The sequence below is a fragment of the Seriola lalandi genome, unplaced genomic scaffold, assembly GCF_002814215.2.
Source record: "Seriola lalandi dorsalis isolate HSWRI2012SDOR001 ecotype SW California unplaced genomic scaffold, Sedor1 jcf7180002054800, whole genome shotgun sequence".
NCBI classification, from domain to species: Eukaryota; Metazoa; Chordata; class Actinopteri; order Carangiformes; family Carangidae; genus Seriola; species Seriola lalandi.
The window spans coordinates 81836-99852 of record NW_019525353.1 but is presented as its reverse complement, the minus strand read 5'-3'; the positions used below and the strand labels follow the sequence as shown (position 1 = coordinate 99852).

General features: G+C 40.5%; 1 protein-coding gene across 4 annotated transcripts in view; it reads right to left on the bottom strand.

Moving 5' to 3' along the window:
* Window positions 1-18017, bottom strand: part of ttbk1a (tau tubulin kinase 1a) — a 53178-nt gene that overhangs the window by 10596 nt on the left and 24565 nt on the right. For 2 of the 4 annotated variants that reach the window (XM_023426019.2, XM_023426020.2), the window contains exons 7-14: window positions 13835-13900; window positions 13464-13556; window positions 12715-12840; window positions 12415-12569; window positions 11670-11880; window positions 11394-11566; window positions 10324-10664; window positions 9305-9489 (exon numbers count right to left, since the gene is read on the bottom strand). In XM_023426019.2, the coding sequence (XP_023281787.1) occupies window positions 9305-9489; window positions 10324-10664; window positions 11394-11566; window positions 11670-11880; window positions 12415-12569; window positions 12715-12840; window positions 13464-13556; window positions 13835-13900 (1350 nt within the window). The remainder of the gene's footprint in view (window positions 1-9304; window positions 9490-10323; window positions 10665-11393; window positions 11567-11669; window positions 11881-12414; window positions 12570-12714; window positions 12841-13463; window positions 13557-13834; window positions 13901-18017) is intronic. The other 2 variants (XM_023426021.2, XM_087179225.1) reach the window with 1 other exon arrangement.

Below are 18017 nucleotides of genomic sequence, written 5' to 3'. Positions count from 1 at the left end.
CCTGGAGGCTCCGCCCTGTCCCAGTGGTCACGTCTGAAATGTTCTCCATGTCTGAAAATAAACTTCATGGTTTACAGAAACACTGGAGAAAGTTTCGTCATAAAATGCACAATAACCTTCCGTATACAAGATTATCTGCTGCTCTACAGGGTGAGATTAATGCAACGACACAGTTCTGTCTCCGGGCTAACACTAATGTTCACCTCCTTATCATATGGCAGCAAAATAAAACAGTGAGTGTACCTGGAGAAAGTGACCAGGAGTTTACTACTTGATAACCGTGACCAAACGGTCATTTTCATTGTTGCCTTAGCAAAATAAAAAACATTTCATAAAACTTTCCATGAAATAAATCAGAATTTATTTACGGAGATTTAACATTTGCTACATTCAGCAAAAAAAAAATGTTGTCAGAAGTTGTGGAAGAAGTTTCAGGTTTTTTCTTTTAACGTTCTTAACTTGTTTTTGCAAAAATGTGCCTTTGTTGTGTTAATTTCTAGGGTTGAATGTTGTGTAGTCTATATTGTTAGTTTGTTTTCTGTCTAATGTTTTTTTAATATCTTTTTGAATCATTTATATAAAATTGATATTGTGATGTCCTTTAATTTGTTTCTGCTCTACTGTCACATTTTGCAGTTGTGAATTTATTTAGTGAAATTATTATTTTGTCGTTTTATGAAATACCACTGTGTAATTTCATTTTCTAAAAAATGTTGCTGTGTTTTCTTTTTTTGTTAATTTTTTTTTCTTATATATTTGCACTTGTGGGCCACCGTACTTCTACTCAGAGACCCAGCACAGTAACAGTTTTTTTGTCATAAAGGCTGCGATTAGAGATCAAAGTGATCGATCGGTTATCACACCTTCAGACAAACCTTTCCGCACTCACACTCACACTTTCTCTTTTTACACACGACATTTAATGAGGCGAGAGTCGGAGCGAGGCGTTCGGATCACTGGTTTTGTGTCGGTGAAGACGCGGTGTGAAGCGGTGTCGGTGTATTGCTCTGTGGGCGATGATGATCGGAGGGGGGAACGCCGACTCCGAGGTCTCGGTGCAAAAACTCGATCGCCGGGACGACCTGCATTCCTCGACGATCGCTCCTCCATTTTAGCAGGAAAGGCGGGAAAAAAAAAATCAAAAATAAATAAATGCACGAATACAGTAAAGCTTAACAGTCTGTTAGCAGCCCCACTCTGTTCCACTTCCTGCGTCTTCCTCTTCTTCTTCTTCTACTTCTTGTTCTTCTTCTTCTTCACAGAAACAAGAAGGAAATACTCAGTTTCACATTATTTCCAGCAGTTTGCTCTGTGGCGTGTGCAAATCAGGTTTGCAGAGAGGCTTTTTTTTTTTTTTTTGAGTTTATTGCATGGAAAATATTTTCCCGTCGTCAGCACTTTAATCCTCTTCTTCTGTTCCTCTGCTTGTAGTTGGTAGAGCTACGTGTGTGTGTGTGTGTTTGTGTATGTGTATGTGTGTGTGTGTGTGTGTGTGTGTGTGTGTGTGTGTGTGTGTGTGTGTGTGTGTGTCAATCTTACCAGCACAGCTGATAGCGCTGCTGTGTGCCAGTATTATGGCTTGGTGTGTTTATTATCTGGCTCTCAGTGTGTTGGGTCCGTTAAGTCTGTTTTACATGTATGTTTGTGTGTTTGCGTTTTATATGCAGAGGTCGGGCTGAAGGGAACTGAAGGGACCCAAAAGCAGTAAATTACAAATATGAAATGGAGTATTTCTTTACTTTTTGTTTAATATATTTGTATAAATGGTAAAATAATGCTAACGTGTGACATTTTTAAATTAAAGGCATTAAAATTATCAAATGATTTTAGTTTTTATGGGCAGTTCAACAAAATCAGGAAGTGAATTGTGAATCTTTATTACGGAGGACCAGGGATCTCACAGGAAAAGTAATAAAGCATTTCCTTAATTTAATGTTTTAATAAATATTAAAAATAGGAATTGTAAAAAGAATTTACAAATTAACTATTAATCCATCAATAAATACTTTTTGAAGAGGGAATCCAGATACGTATTCCCATTTCTAAAATGCTTTTCAAATTCTATTATTTATTCATGGCTTAATAAATGTATTTATAAATGGTTTATTTAATGAGTGTTTTATGCTGTTACTGCTCTGAAGCATTTATTGATGGATTCATTGTTCATTATAAATTGTTTTTAGAATTCCTATTATCAAAGTCTATTAAAATATGAAATTGAAGAAATGCTTTATTACTTTTCCTGTGACATCCCTGGTCCTCCATAATTTGAACCATTTTTAACCTTTATTAATCAAATGAATTTCAAAGTTTATCAGATTAATCAATAATAAAATAATTAGTTAATTGCTGCCCGTAACAAATTACAGTTGCTCAGTGGGTGAGCTACACTGTGTGGTGAGTACAGTGGAGTGAGTGGGTTAGGGGAACCAATTCTGCCCTGGGCCACAAAAATGGTTTGACCAACTCTGCATATGTGTGTGTGTGTGTGTGTGTGTGTGTGTGTGTGTGTGTGTGTGTGTGTGTGTGTGTGTGTGTGTTTGATGTGTGTGGTGCATCAGTGTATTTCACATGTATGTAGGTCACATGACTGAGTCCGTCTCTCAGTTCTCTCAGCTGCTGTTCTTGTTGATGAGCTTGGCTAACATCTGCTGCAGATGCGTCCTCGACACGTTCAGGTACGAGTGTCTGCTCCGCGGGCTGCCGGGCGTCGGCAGGGTGCCGGCGTGCCGCCGCCGGGCCGAGTTGGTGGTGGCGGTGACGTGGGCAGGGCTGCTCTCGGCGGAGCGGCTCCTCTGAATGAAGCTGCCTGCTCCGTGGGGATACTGCTCCGTCTCCAGGGTGGAGGAGGAGAAGACGTAGGAGGCCAGCCTCCTCAGCTGATTGGGTCGCGGTTGGTGTCTGTCGTCCTCCAACTGCAAACAGACCAATCAGAGAGAGGGAGGGAGGGGAGATTAATCAGTGGAAACACACGTTTGTAAAAATCAATGCTATGTTTTCCTATGGCTACATCCCAACACTCTGATTTGACTTCCTGCCCCCACTCTTTCCCCTCCCTGACCGGACGTTAGACGGGTGAGAGCTGATGGTGCTCTCGCACATCTAAAGCCCTCAGCTGATTGGTCAAAGATCATGAGGGGAGGAGCCTGGGGAGAGAAGCTGAGGGAGTGTTGGTGTAAATCTGGCACCCTGTCTACAGTTACAGCTATTAGATACTAGATAGAAGCTAAGCAAAAGTTAACAGGACAGTTGAGCTAAGAGACTGTTAGCTGTGTGGGTTGCCAGATTGGTCAGACTAGCATCCCTCTAGCTGGAAAAATGGTGATGACAATATTCTCCCCCACAAAAGAAGCACTTTAAAAGGACACAAAGTCACCAGCACGAGCACTGCACATACTGTATCATCACTAGTCTACAACAGTCTGAGGCTGGACAACTGACAGATTGAGCTTTTGATTTCTGAAGGAGAAAAGAATTACCATTGGAGATGCAAAAAAGAAACAGGGAACACAAAAGAGAGATGGAGTCATCAAGCACACAAAACACAGACACACAACGGAGGAAAAAAAAAGGGAGGAAAATGTCTGAACAGAAGGAAAAAGGAAGAGGAGGAACAGAAACTCAGTGAGAGAACAGAGGTAAAGGACTATTCCTAAACTGTGCTTACCCCGAAACATCACTTTATTTCTTCTCGTGTTGTCCCAATGGCACCCTCGCTCTTTTCTCTGTCTCCTCAGGTGAGTCAAACTCGACATACTGTGTACTTTTAAAGCGATAGGTTGGGGGGCAAAGGCATCAGTAGTTATGTGGAGGAGGGGGGAGGGGGAAGAATTGGAGAGGAGTAAAAAAGAGAATGGCAGTCCTCGATGGCTGGCGGCGGAGAGCTCGCTCTGAGTCTAGCGGTGACAATCGACACGGAAATAAAAAGAGAATCGAAGCAGAGCTCGCTAGCGTCACTAAAGAAGGATCTGTGCCTTAAACAGTAAGACGTTACACTGCAGGTAAAGTCAAATATCAGTGATGATGGAATAATATCCAGCCTGTAAACAGCAGCCACCAAGTATGGAGGACCAAACCTGACTTATTAGTAAATAAATAAATAAGTGCATGAATAAATCAAATGGTCACATAAATGTAAAATTGAACTTAAAAAAAGCATAAATGGAGAAAGAAAATTAAAAAAAGAATCAATAAATCACACCCATGAAGGAGAATCCTGCTGAAGGAGAATTAAATAGAAATCCCAAGGTGAAAATTAAATGTCCAATAAATGTGAAATCCAATAATTCCACATTTATTTTCCATGACACCAGGTGGTTAAATCCTGATTATTCTGATGACCCCTGACCTTTCTTCCAGTGCTGCCATCAGGACAACATTTACATAAAATAAAACAAGTGCACACACAAAAAAATAAAGTTCAAAATCTAATGTTGTGAAATGTCCAGGATGAAGCCTGAATAAATCTATGATCTGTCCTCTGGCGCCACCTTCAGGACCAACTTCACAGAGACTCGTCAGGATGATGTTTGTTCATATTTTGGCTGCAGCCGTGTTTGCTTCACTTTATCCTGTTAGTGTTGATTAAATTATCAATTTTTCATTCTTATTTTTTAATCACTTCACCGTTCTTTTTTATTTAGTCAGGTTTGATCCTCCATAACAAAGAGCTCAACTTCACTCATCTTTTACTTGTTTTATAAGGTGGTCTGTTAAATATAAAAATAACTATTTTAAATTCTACTATTTAGACCATGTGTTTACCTATTTAGCCATAAAAACAAATATTGTTTTAATAATCATAGATCTCAGTTTTTTCCATAAACATTTTTTTCTTTCTTTGTTACATTCATCTTTAATTTATGGAAGCCCAAAGGTCCTGAAAGATACGTTTTTTTTTTTGTTTTTTTTTTATCTTTTGCGCACAGAATATTAGCTTAAGAAGAAAAAAAAAACATTGTCTTTTGGGACCTTTGTGCCTCTGTATTTATTTGATAAAATGATTAAAGATTTATGTTTTTTAGTTTTCAGAGATGATCTTGTTGTCATCTGTTTGTGAAATGCTTTAGTGTCAGTCCTTCCTGTGTCCATGTGATCATGTGATGTGTCTAATCAGCAGTTTTCAGGACAGATGAGACAAGTCGTACATTTATGAACAACATGTGTTTCTGGTTTTCAGTTGGACTTCAGGGTTTTCATTTTTAAAACTCAGAACACACTTTAATATTAAATTGCAAAGCTCCCAACACAAGCGTTAACATCACAGAGACCAGGGTGTGTTTTTTAGTGTAGACATGTAGAGCACGTTCACCACCCAACCATCAAGAGTTCATTTTTAATTCTGGTCGGTTGATGGAATTGATTATCTACAGCTGATAGAAACCTCTGGTGACATCTGGACATCTGTAGACGAACAACGAGAAACCTCTGACCTCAGTTCACAATGGAAAAAAAAAGAAATCTGAACTTTCGAGGATCATAATAAATCCAGAATGAAGCTCATCTGAAGAAAGTGGCTGAATGTGAACAAATATGACAGTTTCCATGTGGTTGGAAAACCTTGTCATGACCTCTGACACTTTACACTCCTGCTACGTGATATAAACATGTTGAAGTGGTGACAAAAACACTGTGTGGCCAGTCCAGCAGGGAGCATGGTTTCACATCCAGCCCCGAATAAAACCTTAACCCATCGATGCCAATTATTTAACCTAAACTCAATCTCATAAACTGAGTCAAACATGAACTAAGAATGTCATATCAAGGTAGAAATTCGTAGCCTTATTATGAGAAGATACAGCTGTCATTTATGTGGAATGGGTTTTAGTTAACATCTGTGACAGTTCAGCAGTTCAGGGAAATAGTCAGAGAAAATAAGTCTCAAAAATCTGGAGGAAAAAAAACAACTGCTTCAGCGAGGAGAACCGAGCAACAACAAACTACGGCCTCAGAAACGACAAGTCGAAGCAACATCTCTGACAGTCCAGAAAACCTGAGAACGAAGAGCGTCTCCAAAAGAGTCTGTACTGAAGAATCATCACACTCAGACTCAGGAGTTTATAAAGTTTCTTACAGGAAACATTGTTGAAAACACAAACTCACCGCAAAATCTTTTTTTTTTAGCAGCTTTTAAACCTGAAATAAATCAGCGCAGGTCGGTGTTCGGTAGGAAAAAGGTGAAAGACGAGCTCTGATTGGTTTCTGACCGACTCTCCAGACAAAACTAATTTAATATCCAGCTCTCGACCAACAGCAGCAGTTTAAAGTCTGGATTAGTCTTGATCACTAACTGCTGTTTCATACTGACGTGTTGTTTCACTGATGTAATTTAATGTGGTTCTGTCAGAATGTGATTTTTGCACAAAAGTGTAATTAAGTCAGTCTGTAACTGGCTAAATTGAAAACCCACTGCCAGGATAAATCACATCCAAGGAACATTGTGCATCCAACATCTCCTCCATTAAAGCCGCCTCAGTCAGGGTAACCTGTGTGGTGCTTTACTCCGTTAATAAAACAAAACTGGTGAGTTTGTGTTTTCAACATTTCTTCTGTCACAAGTTTTATGAACCCCTGAGTCCATCCTGATCCTGATCCTGATCCTGATCCTGATCCTGATCCTGATCCTGATCCTGATCCTGATCCTGACCCAGGACGGTAAATCAGGACGTCTGGACTGTATGATGAGGAGTTTCTACTTTCTACTGCTTCTGTAAATCAGTTTTAAAAGACTTTTGGACATTTTTTTTACAGTGGCCCTGAGAGCTCAACACACTGCAGCTTAAGAAAACAAATACACAGAGGCTTCGAAAATTCAGTCTTACAACACAGCGGACGTGTTTCCAGGGGACACTAAAAAGTGATGCACCTGGCTGGGACTTGTTCAATGACAAACTGTGGCTTTTGAAGTTAGAAGTATTGCGCAACAGGTGCGTCCCAGCAGGTTCATCACTTTTCTTTTTTGACTTAATCCTGATCATTCTGATTCTTGTGTCCGCTGCAGCGCGTTGAACTTTCAGGGCCACCATAGTTCGTTTTTTTTTGAAGATGCTGAACTTCACCAGAATCAGGCTCAATCGAAGCGTTAAAGATCCTGTACATCATTCTCATTACAGCTTTCGAAAACAAGTTGCTTTATCTTTTCCACAACCCAACAATCCAAAGCCGGTGTTTTTAAGACGCTCACTTCCTACAGGATCTGCGTGTAGAAGATCAGGGTTATGGAAAATAAACTACGGTTCAGGTATGGTTGGGGTGAGGCCACTGAAGCATTTGGTTAAGGTTATGATTAGGGAAGAATAATGGATATGGTTGATCAAGTTCAGGTCTGTGACAGGACACAAAATCAGTTCTCTACACGCCCGTCCACCACCCGACCTCCACGCGCTGAGCGGTGGCGCTCACGAGGAGCCAGTCCGTCTGAAATGGACGTTAATCCCTGAGATACCGGGATGTTTATTCAACACATTTCCATTCGTACACCATCCTGAACAGACTCAGTCACTGTATCAATAAACTGTGTGTGTGTGTGTGTGTGTGTGTGTGTGTGTGTGTGTGTGTGTGTGTGTGTGTGTGTGTGTGTGTGAAACAGCGTCACTTTGACTCTAACGTGTCAGAGAACATGAGAGAACACAGCAGATGAGAAGGATGAGAACATCATCAACATCCCGACATATAAACATCACGGCTGCACGATTGTGTCGTATGGGACTCGTTCTACAGCTGCAGCTGCTTCCCATCCACTCCTTCACAATAAAACAATGGTCCAAAGCAAAAGTCATGGGAAAAAAAAAAAAAAAAAAAACCCAAAGAAATGGAAAAAGATTTTTAAACTCAGCTCCAATGACAAACGAGGAGAAGACGGCAGCACCGTTCACACAGCTGGACGGAGGAAAGGTTTTATTGTGTCACAGGCAGTCGAGGAAGAATCAGACGGATCAGACTGGAGCTGCACAACAGGACCTGAAACCTGATCTGAGATTCTTCTGTCTACATTTTAAGATGAATGAGGATCTACGATGTTCGTCAACTACAGACTTTTGACTACCGGATGCCACAGCTGCGTGTTAACTCACTCATAATGAAGTGAAGTCGTGCATCAAATATTTGCTTCTAGTTCATTCAATAGAGAGTCACAGAAGAGGGGAAAAGCTCTGTGAGTTAACTGAGCTTGCTGAAAGCCGGTTCATATTCACGACTGCATGTGACAGGTGTGGAGCTGCAGGACGGTGCTGCCGTAAAACCTGCAGACAAACTCCCGCAGGAGTCTGTCCGCCTGTCATCACTGTGACGTCTTTAAAGGACAAGTCCAGCACGACTCCAGACGTTGTTGCTCATCACCTCTGACTGGACTGACTGATGTTTTCGAAATGTCAATCAACTTTGTACCAAGTGATCAAAAGGTCCTCCATGAGCAGGTACAGATAATGGAAGGATGGATTCATGCTTTCATTAGATTTGATGCTTTTATGTTGTATTTTATTATTCTAACACTGTATAGTATATATATGTATATTGAGCACTGATGCATTTAAAAGGTTTGTGAAGTAAAATACACAATAAAAGTTTCAGTACAAGAAAATATTGATCCACAGAGGAGGCAACTCCTTTGTTAATTGGTTTTGTTGCAGAAAAATATGTGCAAATCCTCATGTGATAATGAATCTAATAAAACATGTGGAACTGACACTGTTCAGTTACATAGAGTTGCTCTGATTAAATTTAAAGTTTAGTTCAATTTCTCACTCTCTGTGAAAGTGTTAGACTCCGCCTCCTGTCAGTCACAGCAGCTAGCCGGTGAAGCTAATAAGACAACATAAAAACACACTGTCCTAGTTTAAAGTTGTTTTTTACTTTATTTATATATAACCACACCGTGCAGCTCCACTGCAGCAGCTGGGGGTTAAGTGCCTTGCTCAACGGTTGTAATGAGAGGGGGAAACTGCTGCCTTTTCACCCTGATTTATCCTGAACCAACAAGTTTTTAACTTTTACCCACCACTGTCTGTTGCTCTCTGTTTTACCTAAAGTTTAACACTTATGTAAAAAGCTGCAAAATCATTGATACTGATGGAAGCCAAAGAAGGGAAATGTAAAAATGAGCAGAACCTCTGATCAAGCTGGATTTGTCCTTTAAGCTACATGTTGACAGACGGACAAATGAGGAGGCGAAGCTGCTGCACAGCGCCTCACTACGACGAGTTTTAAATTATAAGTCTGTGCAGCAGCCGACCACTCGATTCATCTGTCCACCAACATGCCATCAGAGAGCGCAGCTCTCCTCTGATTGGCTGGCTGGTTCTCTTACCGGTCTTTGAGGTCCAATGGGCTCTGACTCTCTCCGGCGGGGGCGTCCTGATGGTAGCGAGTGACAGGGCGACTGGGCGGGGCTCCCGCCGCTCCTCCTGGACGCCTCCTCCTCCGTTAGCGTTAGCATCGCTCGGCTACTCTCCCTGGTGTGGGTCTTTGGACGAACGGCCAGCTCCCCTACTGCTGGAAAACAAGATGTCAGAGTTACAAAAGACTCAGCTCTGAAAATTCTTAATACTTAATTAATTAAGTATGGATTTAATTAATTTGGAAATTCAAATTTAATGATTTACAGACAATAATGTGGCTCTGATGGGTTTAATGTTCGATAGCTGTGTCTGTTAGAAAGACAATGTTTTAAACAGTGTCTCAGGTACATTAATCAACAAAAGTTTGATCACTTTCTCATCATCAAAGTTTAATCTTGTTGAGATAATGTTAGTGTTACAGGAACAGTCTGACATTGCGTGAAAGCCCATCAAAAGAGAAACTACCAGTCTCCCCCCTCCTTCAAGTCTTTGTGCTAAGCTAGGCTAAACATGTCCTGGATCATCTGACTTACTTGTAGAAAGCTGATCTGCCCTCTGATGAATCATTGAAAACATCGTCATTGTGGTGGTGTGGGAGCAGCATTAAGTGTTTTGTTATCTGAGTTTGTATTATAAATATATATTCTGTTATTCTGGGACTTTTCTTGTTGTATTGTGTTCTGCCCAAAGACTGCAGATGGAAATTAGCTAGCAGCTACAAGCTTCAAGTAAATTTAGAAATTATTGGATATGGACAGAGCAACATATTCAGTTTTTACAGCAGTGTGAAGGTACATAAAAACATTTCAAATCATTGTGGAGCAGCGGTTCCCATCTGGTCCAGTCTTCACATTTCTCCTTGTTATTAAGTCGTGAGGCTAACCCATCCAAATTTAATTTCACACATTAAAAACAAGTAAGATTGGAGCTCTAAACATTGTAGTAATGTACTAGCAGTTAGAACAAAGGTGTATACAGGAGCTCCTACCTCCAGCTCTGAGCCTCCTCCTCTCCTCCTGCTCCTCCAAGGGGCGGAGCTCCTCCGGCTCCTCGTCAGTTGTTCCTGATGTGGTTGGCTGGAAGTCTCGTAACTCCGTCTCTTTGTCGATGATCACCCACTCTTTGCTATCAAAGTCCTCCTCCTCGGCCAGCGGGACGGAGCGGATGAAGGCGTTGCTGTGCGCCTCCTGGTCAACGGACGCTACCGACACCTCCTGACGGCCACTGATGTGTCGATCACCGCGACAACCGGGGTCAACAGACAACATCTGAGCCGGCTGGGAGGAGTAGACGTGACGAGACGGAGAACCGAGAATGTCCATCCTAGACCTGGAGAACAGACAGAAAGACATGTAGAGACAAATTTGTCACCCAAGTCAAGTCCTGGACGAGTCACAAATTCTTGAGGACAAAGCAACATCAAGTCTAAAGTCAGTCCAGACCAGTCCAATTTAAGTCAAGTCCTATATCTCATCAAAGGAAGTCTCAAGCTAAATGTCAAGGGCAAGACCAAGTCACATGTTCGGTCTTTAAAGACAAGTTCAGATCAAGTCTACAATCAATCAAGAAAGGACGAACACCAAGCCAAGTCTCAAGTCAGTTGATACAAGTCCAAGTCAAGTCTTGTCACAAAGTGCAGGTGTTTGAGGGAAGTCCAAGTCTTTCAGGGCAGCCATAACAAGTTAAAAGCAACACTCAAGTCAAGTCCCAAGTCTTGACGAAGGAAGTCACTCAAGTCAATGAGGACAAGTCTACATCAAGTCTCAACATGCAAGTCTTCATTTTTGTGACTTAAATCTGACTCAAGTCCAAGTCTCAAGTCTTCAGCTCTGTTGTCGGTTTATACACCTTGTGTCATCCAGCCTTAAATAAAAGTGCATGACACACTTGACGGTTGTTGCTGTTTATCTCAGTTTCCTCCCATTAAAAATCATCTTCTAGAAGAATATTCACTTTTAAACTTGTGTTTTAAGAAAGTAAATCTCATTGAAAGATTAAACAATATGCTGTCTCCTGCTCTGAAACCTCCTTCAGTGTTTCTTAAGAGTTTCATGTCACCTCTGTCCGTAGGCGTCGGCCCGGCCTTCAGCTGCAGACAGGCGGTCAGATTCAGGGCTATTGACCCGGCGGTACCGCAAAGACCGACCCTGACCTGTCGGTGACTCCGGCACTCCGCCTCGAACTGGCGACACCGGACACACCGACCGACCCGCCTCCTCCTCCTGAGCCCCCTGAGGAAGGACAGAAAGTGATGTTGTATGAGGTAGATTAAGATTAAACATCAAACCTTTTTTACTCAAAAATCCCTGTTCTGTAATGCGGTTCAGTTCAAACCTTGTTCAGGCTGATCCTGAGTCTGTTGCGGTTGAAGTCCGTGTCCTCCCAGGCCTCTCCCGTTTCTCCAGCGTGCTGGACACTTGTCTCCCCGGGGGGTCGACTGGGTGGGGCCGGGGGGGCGTTCTCCTGATCGCTGAGATGTTCGTCCTGCAGAACGTCATCGGTGTTCTCCCGTTGAAGATCTCCAGGAACCGGTGTCACGATGGCTCTGTGGACAGATGCAGATGACTTCATTTCAGAAACCGTTTTACAGACTCAGGGGGATGTGAGTCTGTACCAGAGAATAATAACAGAGGGAGATTTGCTGTGTAAATGTCAGCACTGAATCTCATTTGGAGGATGCTTCCGTGCACTCGATGAAACCTCCTCTAACACCAAGATGTGTTAAAACCACACACACCAGGAAAACATGGCCTTGATCATTTCTGTTTTAGATGCATTTTGAAGCCTGGATTTCAAGAGTTTTGTTCTCTTCAGATTTATAAATGATAAATATTAAATAAATAATTATATTCCAGTATAATTATTAAGATGGCTCCAGAGAAATGTTCCACTAATGTCGTGTTGTGTAAATAAAGAAAGACTTTTTGTCGTAGGTTACATCATTTGTTCATTTCCACACCTGCTTCCTGCTTCTTAAAGGAATCGTTTTTACAAATTTGGAGCTGGAGTCAGGATGTGGTTAGCCTAGCTTAGCATAAATAACCAAGTTTCTAATATGAATCAAGTGTCTGGTTCTTACCCCACCATGGCGGCAGTGGGTCGGGTGTTGTGCTGTGGTTGGGTGGAGGCACTGGTTGACAGTGTGACATCACTTCCTCCCTTCTCCCAGTCAAAAGGCTCGTTCTCTGTGATGATTCGCTCCTTCATGCTGTTCTCAAACACCGACATCAGCAGCTGAAAATAACAGGACAGACTCATTGATCTGATACTAACACTGAAGCAGAGACATCCTGCAGACAGACAGACAGACAGACAGACAGACAGACAGACAGACAGACAGACAGACAGACAGACAGACAGCTTCCATCACAGTCAGTACCTGGTAGTCTGGTTTGGTGTAGTAGTCGAGGGCCAGGACATGGTCCAGGAAGATATTAAACTCTTGAGGCATGTGTTTGAGCAGCATCCGATGGTCGTAACGCTCTTTAATCTGACCAACTTGTTCCTGGAAGAAAACAACAACAAAAAAAACACTTTCAGCTGCATTGAATTAACGAGGATTTATGTACAGCTTTACCTTCACACCTCTGAAACGCAGAACAGGTGAAGCTCATCAGGGAAACACTACAGTCGGAACCAAAACAACAACCAATGTGACTCAGTTTGTTAATAATTTAACTGGAATATGAGCTGCGGGAAAATAAGAATGTCTTAAATTAACATCTAAGGAAATGTGGAATATGTGGTGTACATACAGTATATCAAAATATATACAGTATATGATGAACGATATATATTTAATGTGTATATATGCAAGCTTCTTAAAACAACAAATATATAAAACTCTATATGCTTATATACGTTTTTCTTATTAATTCCTTATAGGAAAAGTGGTGTAAGACTTTTGGAACCCACTATATATGATATAATAATATAATATCAACATATATTGACAGTCTTTGGGATGGATATATATTTATGTAACATACAGTATGTCCAAAATATAATCATAGATACATACACATTCATATTTGGACATATTTGCTATACACAAGTACATAATAATAATTCATATATGGAAATGTATTGGTGTATGGGTGGTTCATGCTCTGGTGAAAACTGTCTGACCTTATCTTTGATTTTTCGCCATGGCAACTGTCCAACAGCGAACTCCACCAACATGTAAAACAGTGACCACAGGTCGTCATGGCGACCCATTTCCTGGGGGAGGGGGCACAACAGACACACATCGTCAGGAAATCACTGTTAACGTACAACGCTGAAATTAAAGTTAGCTTCTGATGAAATGACAGAACTGAACAATTCTCCATTTTTTTTTTATCTACTAATTATTGTGAGAGTGTGAGAGACATGATGGTTAAAGCCTTAATGTTTATCTAAAACCTGTTTTTAGATTCACATATCTGTGAAAACAAAAACATGGCGACTTTTAGTACATTTCCATCATTTGTGACGTACAGAAAATAAACAGCACTGACCTTGTTTTTATGAGCGTTGACTGAAGCGTAGCGGACCGTCCCTCTGAAACCTGCCACCGTCCTCGGCTGAGTACAACACAAAGCAAAAGTCAGTGAGCGGTTACATCATCAAGCATCACCCTAACTCACCACTCAGTCTTATATCAATTTAATCTAATTTAATTTAACACAAACTGCTGCAAGATGATGAAACTTGGTCTAATTTACATCCTGTTTACCAGGAAATCTGTGGCCAAACAAACAGAGGACATAGAGACGTAGAGTGTAAGAACTGAAGTGTTTTCTCTATTGTTTTCTTGCTCTCTGGTTGCGGTCGCTTCATGTTTGCTGTTACAGATGTTTACAGATGTTTGAGTTTTCATCTGTTGATCTCGTAAAGAAGACGGCAGCACGGTCCGTTGGTCGTGGTTTCCACTTCACTCAACTAAAACACCTCATGTAAAAACAGCATCATAAACACATTAGGTACTCGTAGCTCGTCTTTGCCCACCGCCTGCTGCCAATAATCAGCTGATTCAACATTATACCTGTCCCCTCAGACACCTGCTCTGTATTCCACCAGGTTTAAATCCCAAGCAGCCAAACATAACCTTTATTTAATCAGGTGGTCTCAGAGATCAGGACCTGTTTCGAAAGAAAGACCCTGAATACAGCAGATAAAGATCAAACATGGACAGATGTAATAAAAGCACCATGAAATAGATCTGAAGTTAAAAAACTTTAAAAGTTTTAAAAGTCCCACACTCTGTTCATCACTTGAACTGACCTTGACTTACATTTCAGTTCTCAGACAAACAGCAGCCGACATATAAAGACTACAGACTTTCACCTGGGATAAACCGGCCAATCAGAGCACACCAGCAACACAAAAACCAAACAAAGGCGATACTGAGCTCTTACAACTGTAAACATATAGAAAAGAAATTGGCCAATATTATAGAAATATTATAATATTTTACTACATGATTGAGTTGGGAAAACTGTGATTAGTGACTCTTCTTCTTCTCTGTGAGACCACAGGCGACAGAACAAATCCCTAAGGTTTATATTATATAATGAGAACAGATCGTCTGTAATATTTCCAAATTAATTGTGTATATTTAGAGGAGATCCTTTTTCATTTTGACTCAGCTGCTACGAGCCGCGTCAGATATGTGCAGACTGCTGGTGTTTTGTTGTTGTCTGGAGTGGAAACCGCGACCGGCACCGTGCTGCTCAGGATTTTGGCGTGAAGCCCACAAAATAAACGCAAAACATATTTTGCTTATGTACGGAAGCCCTGGAAGGAAAGTGATTTTTTTTTTATCTGCAAATAAATAAATAAATTAATTTAAAAAAAACTTTTATTTATTCGTCTGCGCCAGCGTCAGTGAGAGCGGCAGCCATATTGTTTTCAGGTTGTCCGTCTCATTCTTGTGGACACGATATCTGACTAACTCCTTCACAGAACTTCTTCAAATTTGGCACAAACATTCACTTGGACTCAAAGACGAACTTATTAGATTTTGGGGGTCAAAGGTCAGAAGGTCAAGAGCGTGGTGACCTCACAAACTGTGGTTTTGACCTTGTGAACACATTATCTCAGTAACATCTTGATGGAATTTCTTTAAATTTGGTAAAAACGTTCACCTGGACTGAAAGACAAACTGATTAGAATTTGGTTGCTAAAGGTCAAAGTTCAAAGGTCAAGGTCACGGTGACCTCCCAAAACATGATTTTGGCTTGTGAGCGCGATATCTCCTTCACACCTTGAGGGAATTTCTACAGATTTGGTACAAACGTTCACTTGGACTCAAGTAAGAACTGACTGGACTTTCAAAGGTCAAAGTTCAAGGTCAGTGTGACCTCAAAAAACTTTTTAGCCATTGAAGACTTAACACAAATATTTTATCCGAATCTGGATAAAGAGTGATGTTTTCTGAAACTAGTCTGAGTAGAGGAGGTGATCTTAGTCTTCGGCGGTTGTTTTCACAGATGAAAAAAAAAAAAAAATCACTTGCCTTCTGGGCTTCGTACATTTGTCAATGATCACGTCATTATTATTCTCTGATCAAGAGAAAACATAAAACAATTCAACTTACAGCCTCTACAAACGTTTTATATTCAGTACAGTACGAAGCTTTTATTGGGCGTCATTGCACAGAACGGAAACATATCATCATCCTGTGCTGCAGCAGCTGCAGTAACAGAAGAGACAGAAACTGCATCTGTTTCTTTAAATGAGTAAATTAAACCAAAACAACCAAAACACATGACGACACAAACAGAAACATCAGCAGAGGGTCACGCTGCATCTGCACAGCCTGAATCCACACACACACACACACACAGAGGGGTCAATTAACACGTTTCCATGGCAATATCGTTCATCTTTATGTGGTGACATACCCGGGTTACCATAGAAACTGGGAGATGTGTCATGAATTAAAAGTGGACATATGGATCCACTGTGTGTAAATTTAGATTCGTCTGTGCGACTTTATATCAGTGAGTCATGACATCGTGTTACAGGCTGCTGTTTCATCTGAGCAACAAGAGTCTCAAATATGGGGAGAAATAATTTAATCGATTAATTCAATCGATTTGAATTCCTTTTCTGAAGGACTTTAATTGTTCAGGCTCAGTATTCAAACACGTCAGAACCATCAGACAAACAGATTTGTTCTTCACATACGAGTGATTTCAGAGAACTTGCGTTTTCTCTCAGGTACAAATTAAACTCTTGAGTCATGAAGAGAGCTCCACACCTTTCAGCTGCCTCAGGGACTTTATGCAGGACTCTGTCTGAAGAAACATCCTCTGTTGTAACACCTGACGTGACTGAGTGACATGTTAGAGCTGCTCCATGGCAAAAATCATAATCAGGATTATTTTAATCAATATTGAGATCAGGATTATTTAACAGGATAACTCATTGTCTTTTTAACAGGGGACTTTCTGGAACTTTAAATACAGTTTCACGGAAAAACTAATAAATGACATAAATAAATAAAATAATAAATAATAAATAATTTAAATATATAAAGTTAAATCTATAATATAAAAATAAATTACGTAAAAATAAATAAGATCAACTACAACACATCAACCCTGGCAGAAGCTTGTTAATATAACATGAAGCACCACAAACAGATTTTAAAACACAGTGTTTTGTCTGTAGTTTTTCTGGTTACACACGATATAAGTTAAAGATCTCTGAGTGTGGAAAGTCTCTGAAGATGACGCACTCCTGCGTACGTCGCTAACGTAACGTAACATAACCAGGAAGTGGATGGGGGGATGGTTTTAGTCGAGCGGATGAAATTTGTTGCACAATAATCGTCTTAGCTCCATTATCTTGTTTCCATTATCGTTGGAAGACAAAACCATAATGGAAAATAAAATTAGATTAATCACTCAGACCTATATTGTGTTCTGCTGCCACAGAGGAAATAAATTCATGACGAGTGATAACGAGTCTCCTAATGTCTTTACTGCAGAAATGACCCAGGAAGAGAATCTGTCAAACAGCTGTTTGACATTAATTCATTAATTTGTGAATGAAAACGTGTTAATGACTTTATGAAATCTGATCAGCAGGTCAGTCTCCGACGGCAACTGACGTGCTTCTGCATTTTCCACTTTTGTGTGTTGTGCTGTTGATGCGGCTGTGACCCATCTGTCGCTATAGAAACCACTCACATCCCTGGGTAACCATGGTGATGATGGAGAAACGGGGGGCATGCACGTCAAAATCATAAGTCCAAAGGAACTGTAAGAAAAACAAAAACAACACTGAAACGGAAAAAGATGAAAATATAAAACAGTCAACAAATTAAAAAAAAAAAAAAAAAAAAAAAAAAAAAAAAAAAAGCAACAGAACATAAATCATTGATAAAAGAACTGATGACTGGTGATCAATACAGACTGAACATCATGCAAACTCAAACTCACGGAACTGATACATCAAAGAAAATGTGCTGCATTAATTCAAGCTTTCAGACTTTTTGTATCTTTTATGACTCAATTCAGTCAGAAAAAAATGTTTAAGCACTATGTTATAAACAGTAAATAAGATATTCAGTAATAAAATTCATAATTAGAAGAGAAGATTAAAGCTCCATATTTTCTTCTTCTGTGTTTTATTTGAAGTGTTGATCCATCAGAAGATATAAAAACCATCTCAGTGTAGTTTTACATCTCC